The sequence below is a fragment of the Megascapheus bottae genome, chromosome 12 (assembly GCF_031878675.1).
Source record: "Megascapheus bottae isolate mThoBot1 chromosome 12, mThoBot2.hap1, whole genome shotgun sequence".
Classification (NCBI taxonomy): Eukaryota; Metazoa; Chordata; class Mammalia; order Rodentia; family Geomyidae; genus Megascapheus; species Megascapheus bottae.
Window position 1 is genome coordinate 12589411 of NC_143520.1, and position 15422 is coordinate 12604832.

General features: G+C 41.2%; 1 protein-coding gene across 10 annotated transcripts; it reads right to left on the reverse strand.

The window, feature by feature from the left end:
• Positions 1-15361, reverse strand: Phospho2 (phosphatase, orphan 2). 10 transcript variants are annotated; one of them, XM_090342679.1, is made up of 5 exons: positions 15087-15148; positions 13892-13925; positions 9108-9292; positions 4641-4706; positions 1-761 (listed from the first exon to the last, which is right to left on the reverse strand). In XM_090342679.1, exon 5 carries the CDS (start codon positions 733-735, stop codon positions 10-12), a length of 726 nt encoding a protein of 241 aa, XP_090198805.1. In that variant the 5' UTR covers positions 736-761; positions 4641-4706; positions 9108-9292; positions 13892-13925; positions 15087-15148; the 3' UTR covers positions 1-9. The 10 variants fall into 10 exon arrangements, with proteins under 10 accessions (XP_090198805.1, XP_090198800.1, XP_090198806.1 ...); XM_090342674.1 differs by lacking the exon at positions 4641-4706; XM_090342680.1 differs by lacking the exon at positions 9108-9292 and having other exon boundaries at positions 15087-15129.
• Between the last annotated feature and the right edge of the window lie 61 nt (positions 15362-15422).

The following is a 15422-nucleotide window of genomic DNA, read 5'->3' on the forward strand; positions in this document are numbered from 1 at the left end:
TTGTTGGCATTACTCCTTTATTAGAGACTGTAAATGAGAAAGTATTTCGACACCTGAAGACCAAACTACAATAGAAGATTCTATGGGCTGAAGATCTTGAGACATTTTGGAAAGAGTTTTATGTAAAGTATATCCTTTCCGTGGCATGGCAACATCATTCTTCTTTAAAAAGGTTACTGGACAGAAATCATTTCCACCATCACCTACATAAACAATTCGTGTATAATTCACTCCCTGCTTTAACCGTTTATCTACAAATTCTACCAGTACTACATTTTTGCAAAGATTCTTTGGGCACCTATCACAAGAATGGGCATGATAATTTTCCACAGTGAGATGACCATTGGTATCAAAAGCTGCTGGATTTGTAAACACATTATCAAACACATCATGGACATTAGCAGCTTGTAAAATCCAATCTATGAAGACTGAATTTGAATCTGAAATAATGATGCAGTCAAATGTATTCTTATTCTCTCTTATGAAGTTGAAAAGTTCCACCACCCCTGGAGTGAAAGGCATTGATATCATTGTTCTTTTCATTTCATCTTCTCCTATGCCTTCATTTCCCAAATACTTAAAGACTCTGCCCATAAATTCTGTCCAAAATCCTTTTTGGTAAGAATCTTGAAGTTCAATTGGAAGCTTTTGGTTTGGAGCACATTGCACAATCCAAGTGTCACTATTGTCATCTATGATTGTATTATCGAAGTCAAACACCAACAAAATTTTCATTGTTCCACAAACAGCTTTGGGTTACCCTAAAAAAAAAAATAAATATTATTCCCTAAATATTGTGTTTATACTTATCTAAATCAGGAAGTAAATGTTAACTTATTAAAAGACACTGTATAATCCAAGTGCATTACTGTCATCTATGATTATCAAAACCAAACACCAAAAAATTTTCCTTGTTCTAAAAATAGCTTTGAGTTACCCCCCAAAAATACAAATATCATGTAACCCTTTTATTAATTACAATAAAAATATTTTTAAAAAAGAATATTATTCCCTAAACATTCTGTGTTTATACTTATCTAAACATAGAAGTAAATGTTAACTTATTAAAAGATAATGTATAATCCAAGTGTCACTATTATCATCTGATTTTATTATTGAAGCCAAACACCAACAAAGATTTTATTGTCATAGAAATAGCTTTGAGTTACCCTAAATAGTCTGTGTTTATACTAAGTGAAAACTAGAAGTAAGTGTTCACTTACTAAAAGAACTATAATCTAATCAATCACTAAGTAGTTTAGGATTATAAACTAAAACTCATTTTAAAGAAGCAAAGTTTGTATAAGTAGTTTAAATGAGTTTAAGAACAAAATATCTAAAAAAAAAAAAGGGGTATCATTGTGCTGTTATAAGGATGATTCTTTAAGAGTATTCACAATGAGGGGGGAGGGAAATGGGGACAAAAACATGAGAAAGGGTAGCAATGTTTGTGAAGTAATGCACCTTCTATCTGGTGAATATAATGTAATTACAACTATAGACCTATCAAAGAGAAGTAGGTTATCTGAAATTGGATAGGGAACGGGGGAAAACAAGATGAGGGGTGGGGGAGGGGGGAAGGGAAATGGGGACCATGACATGTGAAAGGGTATCAATGTGTGGGAATTAAGGCACCATTTATCTGGCAAATATCATGTAACCCTTCTATTAATTACAATAAAAAATATATTTAAAAAAAAAAGAAAGAGAAGTAATGAAACAACCTCTTACAGATAAATTTATAAGTTAGCCGGCACTGGTGGCTCACACTGCAATTCTACCTACTCAAATTTGAGGACTGCAGTACAAACCAGCTCAAGCAGGAAAGTCTGTGAAGTGTTTTTGTCAGTCCTGGGGCTTGAACTCAGGGCCTGGGCACTATCTCTAAGTTTCTTTTGCTCAAGGCTAGCACTCTACCACTTGAGGCATAGCAACACTTCCAGCTTTTTCTGTTTATGTGGATACTGAAGAATTAAACTCAGGACTTCAACCATGCTAGGCAAGCACTCTACCACTAAGCCACATTCCCAGCCTCTCCCCTCCCCCCCGCCAACTTTTTTTGTTTTGCCAGTTGTGGGTCTTGAACTCAGGTCCTGGGCACTGTCCCTGAGCCTCTCTATGCTCAGTTGAGCCACAGTGCCACTTTTGGCCTTTTCTGTTTATAAGGTACTGAGAAATGGAACCCAGGGCTTCATGCATACTAGGAAAGCACTCTACCACTAAGCCATATTCCCAGTACCATCTTTTTTTCTTCTTCTTTTTTTTCCCTCTAATGTGTTACTAAGGAATTGAACCCAGGGCCTCATGCATGCACTTTGCCACTAAGGCATATTCCCAACCTTCCCTGAGCTTTTTTGCACAAGGCTAGCACTCTACCACTTTGAGCCACAGCTCCACTTCTGGTTTTCTGGTGGTTAACTGGAAATAGTCTCACAGACTTGCCTGCCTGAGCTGGCTTTCAACTGTGATCCTCAGATTTCACCCTCCCGAGTAGCTAGCATTACAGGTACGAGCCACTAGCACCTGGCTCTTATCTTCAGTTAGGCACTTAAAAAAAGTTCAAAGTGGAGTTGCCTCTCTAAAGTGGTAGAGCACTAGCCTTGAGCAGATAAAACTCAGGGAGAGCAATCAGGCCCTGAGTTCAAGCCCCAGGATCCGCACCTAAAAATAAAGAAAAACTATGTTACATGACAGAAAAAATTCAAAACAATTATCTTTTGCTAACTTCAAATTATCAAGCAGCCACACAATTTTATTATACATGAGTATTAAGTAACAAGGTTATATATAGTAATAATACTCTGTATACTAACCAAAATTCTGAAGAGATTTGATATAGCATTCATTTTATTTATTTTTTTCGGGGGGGGGATCATGGAGCTTGAACTCTGGGTCTGGGTGTTGTCTCTGAGCTCTTTAGTTCAAGGCTACTGCCCTACCCCTTAAGCCACAGCACCACTTCCCATTTTCTAGTAGTTAATTGGAGATAAGAGTCTCATGGTCTTTAGTGCCAGGACTGACTCTGAAGCGAGATCCTCAGATCTCAGCCTCCAGAGTAGCTAGGGTTACAGGTGTGAGCCACCTCACCCTGCAAGTAATCTCTTTTGTTTTCTGGAATTGGAACTTGACTTGAGGGTCTTGCTCTGGCTTGGCTTTCTTTTTCTTCCTCCTCCTCCTTCTTTTTTTTTTTTTTTGGTCCGTCCTGGGGCTTTAACTCAGGGCCTGGGCGCTGTCCTTGGATACTTTTTGCTCAAGGCTAATACTCTGCCACTTGAGCCACAGCACCACTTCCAGCCTTCTCTGAGTATGTGGTACTGAGGAATCAAACCCAGGGCTTCAAGTATGCCAGGTGAGCACTCTACCACTAGATTGTGCTCCCAGCCCATGGCCTGGCTTTCTTGCTCATAGCTAGTAATCTACCACATATGATCTATTTCCAGCCCTGTTTTGTTTGGTTTGGCTAGTTAATTGGAGATAGTTTCATGAACTTTTTAGCTGGGCTGGCTTTGAAATGTAATCCTCCAGATCTCAGCCTCTGTAGTAGCTAGGATTACAGGCATGAGCCACAGGCACCCAATTTATAATCTTATAAAACACACATATAAACACCTTGAACTCTGGCCTTTGTATTATCCCCTTTGCATTTTTTTTTCCACTCAAGGCTCTACCATTTAAACCTCACCTCCATTTTTGGAGGTAAGAGTCTCAGAAATTTTCCTGGCTGAGCTGCCATTGAACCCCAATCTTAAAATCTCAGCCATCTGAGTGGTTGCAATTATAGAAGTGAGCAACTGATGCCTGGCTACAAAATATAACCTAAAAATATTGGGCTGATTAATATGTACCAATGACATACAAACCCTAAGCTTAATTTTAATTATGTTCTAAAATCTAAGTGTCAGGGATTATATATAGATTCCCTTCTTGAATATTTGTTTGTTAAACATGACATTTGGAATAAGATGTAAAAATCAATGTTAATAAATTCTGTAATACAAAAAAAGTTCAAATAAAAAATATATATATTGGTCTGGGAGTTTGGCTTAGTGGTAGAGTGCTTGCCTAGCATGCACGAAGACCCGAATTTGACTCCTCGGTACCACATACATAGAAAAAGGCAGGAAGTGGGTCAAGGGGTAGAGCTCTAACCTTGAGAAAGCCCTAGGACAGTACTCAAGCCCTGAGTTCAAGACCCATGACTTGCAAAAAAAAAATCTTTAGCTTGATATCAATGTTTAAATGCCATTGCTGTAACTTAAGTGACTGATTTATGTTGTATTTGAAATTCTAAAACAACTACTTGAGAACTAGAGGCAAATCTAGTATAGTATAGTATAGCAAGTATAGTATCGAGGGAAAAAGTGCAACTCATTAGAAGAACACTTGCTGGATATGTATGATGCTCCTGGTTCAAAACTCTAGCACAACTAGTTAAGATTTTATTGGACTACAGACATGGCTCAAATTGTCGAATGCCAGCCATGAGCAAGAAAACCCAATAAGAACACTATGACAAAAGTTCCAACTCTAGCACCAATATCAAACACTCCCCTCCAAAAAAAAGTCTGAACCCAATAGCTTTTGTTAAACATTTTTCATGTATGCTTATAGTTTCTCTAGACGATTTAATTTTAACATACCAAATCATCTGAAAGTATCCAAGTGATGACACTGCTAATGATGCAACCACTAAGTTTTTGTTTTCACTGGAAGAAAATGAAGTTCATTAATTGTAAATATAAACAGAAGAGGGGGACAGGAGTTTAGCCTAGCGGTACAGTGCTTGCCTAGCAGGCACAAAGATGGGGATTTAATTCCTTGGTACCACAAACATAGAAAAAGTCAGAAATGGTGCTGTGGCTCAAGTGGCAGAGTTCTAGCCTTGAGGAAAAAGCCCAAGGACAGTACTCAAGCCCTGAGCTCAAGCCCAGGACTGGAAAAACAAAAACAAAAACAAAACAAAACGACAACAACAACAACAAAAAAAACAAAACAGGAAAGGAAAAATTAGGCTGGACAACAAATACAGATGAAAATTATCATATAAAGACTAAATAATTATACTATTCACAATATCCAAGTGATGGAAACAATCCAGATGTTCTACTGCAGATGAATGCAGAAAATATGGTACACACACACACACACACACACACACACACACACACACACACACACAAATGGCATTCTACATAGCCAACAGACAAGCTTCTTTTCCTACTTGTGCCACAGGACCACTCCCAGCTTTTTGAGTAGTTTATTGGGGATAAGTGCTTGGGCTGGCTTTGAACCACAATCCCCAGATCTCAGTTACCTGACTGGCTAAGTCATTGCTTTAAAAATAAAAACAAATACAAAGTTGGTGCTGGTGGCTCACATCTGTAATTCTAACTACTCAGGAGGCTGAGATGTAAGGATCACAGTTTTAAGCTAGCCTAGACAGGAAAGTCTGTGAAACTCCAATTTCTTTGCTTCCTTTTTTTTTTTTTGCGAGTCCTGGGCTTGAGCTCAAGGCATGAGCACTGTCTTTAGGTTTTATCAAGGCCAGAGCTCTACCACTTGAGCCACAGCACCATTTCTGGCTTTTTTCCTATATATGTAGTACTGAGTAATCTCATCGGGTCTTCATGCTTGCCAGGCACTCTATCACTAGACCAAACTCCCAGCCCGAAACTCCTACTTCTAATAATTTACTCAGAAAAAGCTACGTGAGCTGGGTGTCGTGGCTCATGCCTGGAATCCTAGCTACTCAAGATGCTGAGATCTAAGGATCAAGGTTCAAAGCCAGCCCGGGCACAAAAGGACCTGAGACTCTTATTTCCAATTAACCTCTAGAAAACAGGGAACTGGGGTTTGGCTCAAGGGTAGGGCAGCAGCCTTGACCTGAAAAACTCAGGGACAATGCCCAGGCCCAGGAGTTTGGTGGTAGCCTTGAATTAAAGAGCTCAGAGACAGCGCCCAGGCCAACTTGAAGCGCCATGACCTACAAAAAAAAAAAAAAAAAAGAGAAAAAAAAAAAGAAAAAGAAAAAGAAAAAGCTGTAAATGGCATTATGGCTTGAGAGGTGGAGCACTAGCTTTGAACACAAAGAAGTTCAGGGACAGCACCAAGGCCATGAGCTCAAGCCCCAGAACTGGCAAACAACAACAACAAACAAAGCAGGTTTGTGACAAAAAGATAGCTAGTAGAATAATCAAGCAGTTCAGAACTGAACTCTACAAATCCAAAGCACTTGCAGTATTTCCTAAGCATCAGTTTCCTTGGAACCATGTGTTTTTCATTTTAAGTTTAGTTCTTCCTTAAAAAAAAGTGTTTTGGGCTGGGTGCTGGTGGCTCACACCTGAAATCTTAGCTACTTAGGAGACCAAAATCTGAGGATTGTAGTTCGAAGTCAGCTGGGTCAGGAAAATCTGTGAGAGGTTTATTTCCAATGAACTACCAAAAAGCTACAAGTGAAGCTATGATTCAAGTGATGTAGTGCTAGCCTTTACGTGCTCAGTTGGAGCTCCAATGAGCTACTTCCAGCAGTACATTTTGCTGGTTATTTTGGAGACAAGAATCTAATAAACTGTCACACCCAGTTCGGCTTTGAACTGTGATCCTCTGGATGTTAGCCTCCTTATTAATTTTATAACTTTCTCTATTAGTATTTGCTCACCACTCATCACAAACCTTTATTAAAAATACTTACCCCCAAAAGATATTTACCAATAATACATCAGACAAAGCTTAATATCCAGTATCTACAGGAAACTCAAGAAACTAATCCCTCCCAAACCCAACAAACCAATCACTAAATGGGCAAGGGAACTAAAGAAAGACTAATCAAAAGAAGAGGTAAAGGGGCCGGGAGCTTGGCCTAGTGCTAGAGTGCTTGCCTAGCATGCATGAAGACCCAAGTTGGATTCCTCGGTACCACATACACAAAGTGGTGCTGTGGCTCAAGTGGTAGGGCTCTAGCCTTGAGAAAACCCAAGGACAAAGCTCAGGCCCTGAGCCCCAGCCTAGGACTGGCAAAAAGAAGAAGAAAAAGAAGAAAAAAGAAGAAAAGGAGGAGGTTAAAATGGCAGAAAAGCATATGAGAAAATGTTCATCTATGGTCATAAAGGAAATGCAAATAAAAACAATCCTAAGATACCACCTTACCCCAACAAGAATGGCCAAGATTCTGAACTCAGACAATGACAGATGCTGGCAGGGTTGTGGAGAAAAAGGAACCCTAATGCACTGCTGGTGGGATTGTAAGCAAGTTCAGCCACTCTGGAAAGCAGTGTGGAGGTTTCTTAAAGAACTGAAAATAGACCTTCCCTATGATCCCACCATACCACTTCTGGGCATCTATCCTGAACAGCATGACCCAGGATATTATAAGGACACCTGCTCAGCTATGTTCATCTCTGCACTATTCACAAAAGCCAAGTGATGGAAACAATCCAGATGCCCTACTGCAGATGAATGGATACAGAAAATGTGGTATATATACACAAGGGAATTCTACATAGCCAACAGACAAGATAAAATAATGGCATTCGCAGGGAAGTGGATAAATCTAGAGCGAATCATGTTGAGTGAGACAAGTCAAGACCAAAGGAACAAAAGGCGCATGGTATCCTTAATATGCGGCTATTAAATCCAAACAGTACAAGAGCAAGGACTCAATATTTGCGTACCCAACGCTATGGACATGGTATCGGAAATATAAACATAACTAGATAGACATAAAAATTTATGACTCTAGAGACATAATGTTTTATTACATAGATTAATATGTATCTATGACATACAAACCTTCAACCTAATCTTAATTATGCTCTAAAATCTATATGCCAGTGATTGTATATAGAGATTCCCCTCTTGAATACTTGTTTAACACATCATTTGAAATACGATGTAAAGGGGCCGGGGGCCGGGAGTTTGGCCCACTAGTTAAAGTGCTTGCCTAGCATGCATGAAGACTCGGGTTCGATTCCTCGGTACCACATACATAGAAAAAAAAAGCCGGACGGAAGTGGTGCTGAGGCTCAAGTAGTAGAGCTCTAACCTTGAGAAAGTCCAAGGACAGTGCTCAGGCCCTGAGCTCAAGCCCAGGACTGGCAAAAAAAAAAAAAAAAAAAAAAAAAAAAAAAAGACTCTTGGGGCCGGGAGTTTGGCCTAGTGGTTAAAGTGCTTGCCTAGCATGCATGAAGACCCGGGTTCGATTCCTTGGTACCACAACATAGAAAAAAGCCAGAAGTGGTGCTGAGGCTCAAGTGGTAGAGCTCTAGCCTTGAGAAAGTCCAAGGACAGTGCTCAGGCCCTGAGCACAAGCCCAGGACTGGCAAAAAAAATAAAAAATAAAGGGGCCGGGAGTTTGGCCTAGTGGTAGATTGCTTGCCTACCATGCACAAAGACCCTGGTTCGATTCCTTGGTACCACATACATAAAAAAAAAGCTCAAAGCGGTGCTGAGGCTCAAGTTGTAGAATTCTAGACTTGAGAAAGTCCAAGGGCAGTGTTCAGGCCCTGAGCTCAAGCCCAGGACTGGAAAAAAAAAAAAAAAGAAAAAAAAAATATGATGTAAAAAAAAAAAAAATCAACGCTAAATTCTTTAATAACAGCAACAACAAAAAAAACTTACCCAAGCTGGGCATGGTGGCTCACACCTGTAATCCTAGCTTCTCAGGAGGCTGAGATCTGAGGATCAAGGGTCAAAGGCAGCTTAGGCCCTAAAGAGCATGAGATTCTTATCTCCAATTAATCACTAGAAAAGGGTAAGTGGGGCTGTGGCTCAAGGGGTAGGGGCAGTAGCCTTGGGCTGAAGAGCTCAGGGATAGCGCCCAGGCCCAGAGCTCAAGGCCCATGACCCCCACACACACACATATACATATATATATATATATATATATATATATATATATATATATATATATATGTGTGTGTGTGTGTGTGTGTGTGTGTTTACCCAATTATGTAAAAATGAGCTATGTAACTTGAGGGTGGGGATATGAGGGAGCAAATGGGGGAAAACAAGCAAAGGGATGATCCTGATCAAGAACTAGTGTACTTACAACCTGACTTCTGGAATTGTAATCCTTTTGTACAATTAGTGAATAATAATAAAATACTTACCCAAATTAGTTATTTCCCAGATAATTATCTTGTTTCAGCATAGAGCTTAGGTTAAACAATCATGACAATCTTCAGTTTTAAATGCCAGGCAGTTGTCAGTTGTTTTTAAACAACATCACTCTAATTCTGTATGCAGGAAATAAAGTCTTCTGGTTGGGAGCAAAGGAATGGAAACTTCTTAACTCCTAAAATTAATAAAAGTATTTTAAAAGTTTACAATTCTTTTCTAATTATGTTGGCTTTTTGGGGGAGGGGGGAGGGCGTTGTGGGGCTTGAACTCTGGACCTATGCATTGTCCCTAAGCTCTTCAGCTCAAGACTATCACTTTACCACTTGAGTCACAGCACTATTTCTGCTTTTCTGGTGGTTAATTAAAGGTAAGAGTTTCATGGACTTTCCTGCCCGGGCTGGCTTTGAACCATGATCCTCAGATCTCTGCATCCTGAAGTAGCTAGGATTACAGGTGTGAGCCACTGGCAGCCAGCTTTATGTTGGCTTTTTTTTTTCCTTATATAAGAAACATCTATTGACAATGTGAAAAACAAAATTTTGATATTACAAATACCCGAAATATAAAACGGGGACTGTTACATGAAAAAAAGTTTCTAATTCAGTGGATAAAATCATAACTGTTAACCTGAGATTTCCAGGTTCAAGGTTTTTTTTGACGTTGTTCCTAAAATTACGTTTTTCTTTTCTTTTCTAATTTTTGTGCCACTCCTGGAGCTTGAACTCAAAGCCTGGGCACTGTCCCTGAGCTGTTTTTACTCAAGATTAGCATGCTTGGAGATAAGCATCTCACAGACTTTTCTGCGTGGGCTGGTTTCAAAGTGGGATCCTCAGATATTCAGCTTCCTGAGCAGCCAGGACTACAGGAATGAGCCTCCAGTACTGTTCTGTTTTCTTTTTTTTATTGTGTAGTTGGACAAAGGGGTTACAATTCCATAAATCAGATTATAAATACAAAGCTTCTAGATCGGTGTTACCCCTTCCATCATTCTCCCTTATTTCCTGACTCCTATATCCCTACCCTCTTTACAAAGTTCAATTTTTACATAATGTCCATTGAACATAATAGTCATTTACTCACTCTTCCTCCAGGGTTGTTTTGTTTTTTTTTTTTTTGCCAGTCCTGGGCTTGAGCTCAGGGCCTGAGTACTGTCCTTGGACTTTCTCAAGGCTAGAGCTCTACCACTTGAGCCTCAGCACCACTTCTGGTCTTTTTCTACGTATGTGGTACTGAGGAATTGAACCCAGGGTTTTGGGCATGCTAGGCAAGCACTCTACCACTAGACCAAAACTCCAGGCCACTCTTCCTCCATTCTTGTCCTCCCCTTTGCTTTCCCCTAAAAACATGTTTCCATTTATTGGTATTCATTTTGGGTTTTTTTGCGGGGGGGGGGGGGGTAGGGGGGGAGTCATGGGGCTTGAACTCTGGCCTGGGCCTTGTCCCTGAGCTCTTCAGCTCAAAGCAATTGCCTTACCCTTGAGCCATAGCCCCACTTCCCATTTTCCAGTGATTAATTGGCTTTGAACTTTGATCCTCAGATCTCAGCCTCCTGAGTAGCTAGGATTACAGGCTCACTGGTATTCATTTTGATAAACAATTTATTAGTTGTTTAAATGTACTGTTCTTTATTAGTTTGTGTGTGTACATGCGTACAGCCCTGGATATAATGTGTTTGTATTTTAGATCTGGCTTCCACATGAAAAAACATGTGCTCTTTATTTCTAGGAACCTTAATTCACTTAACATAATTTGTTCAAGGGTCAACCATTTCCTTGAAAATCACATACTATTTTTTGAAATAGGTGAGTAAAGATCCTGACTTGTAATGCTCTGTATAGATGCTCAGATGATATTCCTGGATTATAGAGTAGCCTTATGTTTAGTTCACATTGTTATTTTTAACTTGTTATATTATTATATTGTCAGTACACATTCAAGTAAGCGTGGTGGGGTTTGCCTATAATCCTAGGACACAGGAGGCTGAGGCAAAAGGCTGACTAGATGCTAGGCTAATCTGAGCAACAAAATGAGACCATCTCAAAACAAATCAACAAAACATTGAAAGATTTTAGTGAAATGCTTGAAATAAAATTATCCAAAAATCAAGGAATCCGTTTTTGAAACCTGTTGTCAAAATTACAAAAATGACTAATTGTTCTCTCCAAAACTATAAATAAGCAATGTCTATTTGCTATGTCTGTGATGTTTCCATCGTGTAAGAACAGACCATGTGAGCAGAGTGCCGGTGGCTCACACCTGTAATCCTAGCTATTCAGGAGGCTGAGATCTGAGGATCACCGTTCAAAACCATCCTGGACATGAAAGTCCATGAAACTTTTTTTTGGCCAGTCCTGAACCCACCAAAAAAAAAAAAAGGCACACTATATGCTTCTCACAATTATGAAAACTAATAAGACATATATTCAAGCATTGTAGACTCACTAAATAAAGTACATGTAGGATAGCCAACTATTTAGTTAGATGCTATGACTCTAATCCTAGCTACGAGTCCTAGCTATTTAGAAGACTTGAGACCAGGAGGATTACAGTTTGAAGCCAGTCTGAGAGATTTCATCTCCAACGAACCAGTAAAATGCCAGACAACAACTGAGGTTCAAAAGGTACTGTGCCAACTAAGAGCAAGAAAGCAAAGCAAGAAAACTGAAGGAGCCAGCTTCCAGTAGCTCACACCTGTAATTCTAGCTACTCAGGAGGTTGAGATCTAAAGTCACATTCAAAGCCAGTCCAGCCAATAAAGTCCCTGAGACTCTTCTCTGCAATTAACCATCACAAAACTGGAAATGGACATGTGGCTCAAAGTAACAAGAGTGCTAGCCTTGAGTGCAAAAGCTCAGGTACAGTGCTCAAGCCCTGAGGGCAAGCCCCAGGACTGACCAAAAAAAAAAAAAAAAAAGAAAAAGAAAACAGAAAGTTGAAGAACCTGAGATCCTAACTTCAAGTTTCAGTATGGGCAAATACAAAATATGAATATTTATTCAGCCAATAAAAGGTAAGATATTCAGTTTAGATAACATAAAAAACAAAATAGCATTTACAGTGTAATTGCATATATGTGTGTGTATATGTATATATATGTAATATACACACCAATTAATCAGCTAAGAGCCCAAAAGACTCATCTCCAATTAATCAGCAAAAATCATAAAGTGGGTATGTGTGATTAAAGTAGAAGAGCACCAATCTTGAGCATAAAAGTTAAGAGCTTGAGTCCATGAGTTCAAGCCCAGTATCAATACATACATACATACATACATACATACATACATACATACACGCACACTTTAATGTATACTGGTAAGGTTCAATTGCAGTCCATACTTTTTCTAGTGATTTTGGTAAAACAAGGAAAATAGGCAATAGAATAACTTAAATTGTTCTAGATCTAGATGGAAATGCTACCTTTTAAACTTACAACAAAAATTTACAGTAAAAAGTAGGACTGGGAGGCAAAGAACACAAATTCTAGATCAACTAGTCTGTAGAGATCTATTGTGGTTGTAGTATCTGAAGTCAAATGATGTCTGACTCCGTCAAATTGGCAAATTATTGATAACAAGTCTTATGATATTTAGTATGTTTTGTAAATACTTCCCCTAAAATTCCAGAACTTTTTTTTGGTCAGGTGTGATACTTGAGCTCTGGGCCGAGGTGTGGTCCCTGAGCTCTTCAGCTCAAGACTAAAAGTCTCATGGATTTTCATGCCTTGGCTGGCTTTGAACCTCAATCCTCATATCTCAGCATCCTGAGTAGCTAGGGTTACAGGCATGAGCCACAAGTGCCAAGCTAAAGATTAGGGTTTGTTTTTTTTTTTTTTCCTTTTTGGTCAGTAGTGGGGCTTGAACTCTGGGTCTGGGTGCTGTCCCTGAGTACTTTAGCTCAAGACTCCTGCCCTACCCCTGGGCCTGGGCATTGTCCCTGAACTCTTCAGCTCAAGGCTAACACCCGACCCTTGAGCCAAGCCCCACTACCCATTTCTAGAGGTTAATTGGAGATAGGAGTCTCAGGTCCTTTTGCGCCCTGGCTGGCTTTGAACCTTGATCCTCAGATCTCAGCCTCCTGAATAGCTAGGATTACAGATGTGAACCACTGTGCCCGGCTTTAGAGAACTTTTTTTTTTTGCCAGTCCTGGGCTTGGGCTCAGGGCTTGAGCACTGTCCTTGGACTTTCTCAAGGCTAGAGCTCTACCACTTGAGCCCCAGCACCACTTCCGGCTTTTTTCTATGTATGTGGTACCGAGGAATTGAACCTGGGTCTTCGTGCATGCTAGGCAAGCACTTTAACCACTAGGCCAAACTCCCGGCCCCTAGAGAACTTTTTGTAGAGAAATTATTCTCAGTGGTTTCTGGAAGCTCTGCATCAATAACAAGCAATGCACTCATTGCCCATTGCTCAGGACTATTGACTGAAGTATGGGAACAGCCTTGAAAGGCATCTTGCTGTCCATTGTAATATTCAGGTTCCCTCAACTCAGTGTCGCTGTCCTGTAATGCAATATACTCCATGTGTACATGATTTATGCCTTACTTTGCATCATCTGAGACAAAATTGCTAGTATTCTGGACACTGCTGTAATTTCTGACCTAGCAATCTTGAGGTTTGTATAAAACAATGAAAGATTGTTGGCCTGCAAATACAGTCAAGTCTTGTAGTGCTTGTAGTACTTTGGCATGTTTTAAGCTACTTCCAATGAGCTAGCAATATTATACACACATAAAGTTCTGTCTATGGGTATTTTAAACCCTTCTGTACTTACCAGCATTATTACAGTGGAACATCTGATAGAAAACCTGAAGAAAAATAGCACAACTATGTGTTAGAACTTCCATTATTCAAAATCTTATTACTTGCTTTCATTTTGAGTGGCTTCAACTTGGTGCCTAATTATAAGTGTCTTCAGAGCCAAATAGTTAATGATACTATCATGGGCTAGGAGTGTGGCCTAGTGGTAGAGTGCTTGCCTAGCATGCATGAAGCCCTGGGTTCAATTCTTCCATACCACATCCACAGAAAAGGTTGGAAGTGGTGCTGTGGCTCAAGTGGTAGAGCACTGGCATGGAGAAAGCTCAAGGACAGTGGCTAGGCCCTGGGTTCATGCCCCAGAACCCAGGGTTGGTAAAATCATCATCATCATCATCATTTTTGGATCTGTGGTCCATGCCTGTAACCCTACTCCGGAGGCTAAGATCTGAGGATCACTGTTCCATGTCAGCCGTGGAGCAGGAAACTAACAAAAAGCCAAAAACAGAGCTGTGGCTCAAGTGCTAGAGCACTCGCCCCGAGCACAAAAGGTCAAGGACTGCACTCTGGCCTTTAGTTCAAGTTTCAGTGGTCCCTTCCTCCCAAACACACACACACAGACACAAGTCGTGAGTTTAGGTTCCAGTACACACACACACAAGGCTTTTGAAATCAAGTGCTATACCTACTCCTGACAGGCTTGTGTCATTAGTAACCTGACAGACCCCAAAACACATTCAACTCACTATGATGGACTGACCAAGTAGTCTAAAATATCGTGAACGTCCTACCTCCAATGTTCTGAGGGCGATACTCCAGCTTTAATATACTATGAAAACAACAACAATAACAAAAGGGCGCAGAGTGCGGTCGAGTGCTCGCCTAGCATGCAGGAAGCCCTGGGTTCCATTCCTCAGGACCACATACACAGAAAAAGCCAGACGTGGTGCTGGGGCTCAGGTGGTCGAGCTCTAGCCTTGAGCAAGAGAAGGTGAGGGGCAGAGACCAGGCCCTGAGTTCACACCCCAGGACCCGCAAAACAAAACCCAAAACTCTCTGACCCACTGAGTCCTGTCCACGCTTCAGTTCCTTAAAAAAGGAAAATCTACAAGCGAACTACCCATAGTGGTGTACAGTTAAGGCTCCACCTTCCGTCCGCGGGGGCACCAAGTGGGCCGCACACCGGCGCTAGGCCTCGCCTGCTCACACACCTGCCGGTCCGCCCGGAGGTGGGCGTCGGGACCGAGCTGGGGTTCGACCCCCGCGAGGCGAGCTCCAGGGCGGGGGCGGGGGGGGCGGAGGCGCAGACTGGGCTGGGGCCGAAAGCTCCTCACTGACCAGATACTGGCGTCAGCCGCCCCAGCCGTTCCGACGTCCGCGAGGCTCCGGCGGGCTAGGTCCTCCAGCCTCGCTCCCACGCCGGCCCGCCAACGCCGCTCCGCCGCACCCGCCCCGCGTCCACGGTGTGCGCAGGCGCAGTCTCGCCACGCCGGTCCTTTTTCACCCCCACCCCGCCCACTGAGGCGCGTTCTCCGTTCCTGGGCGAC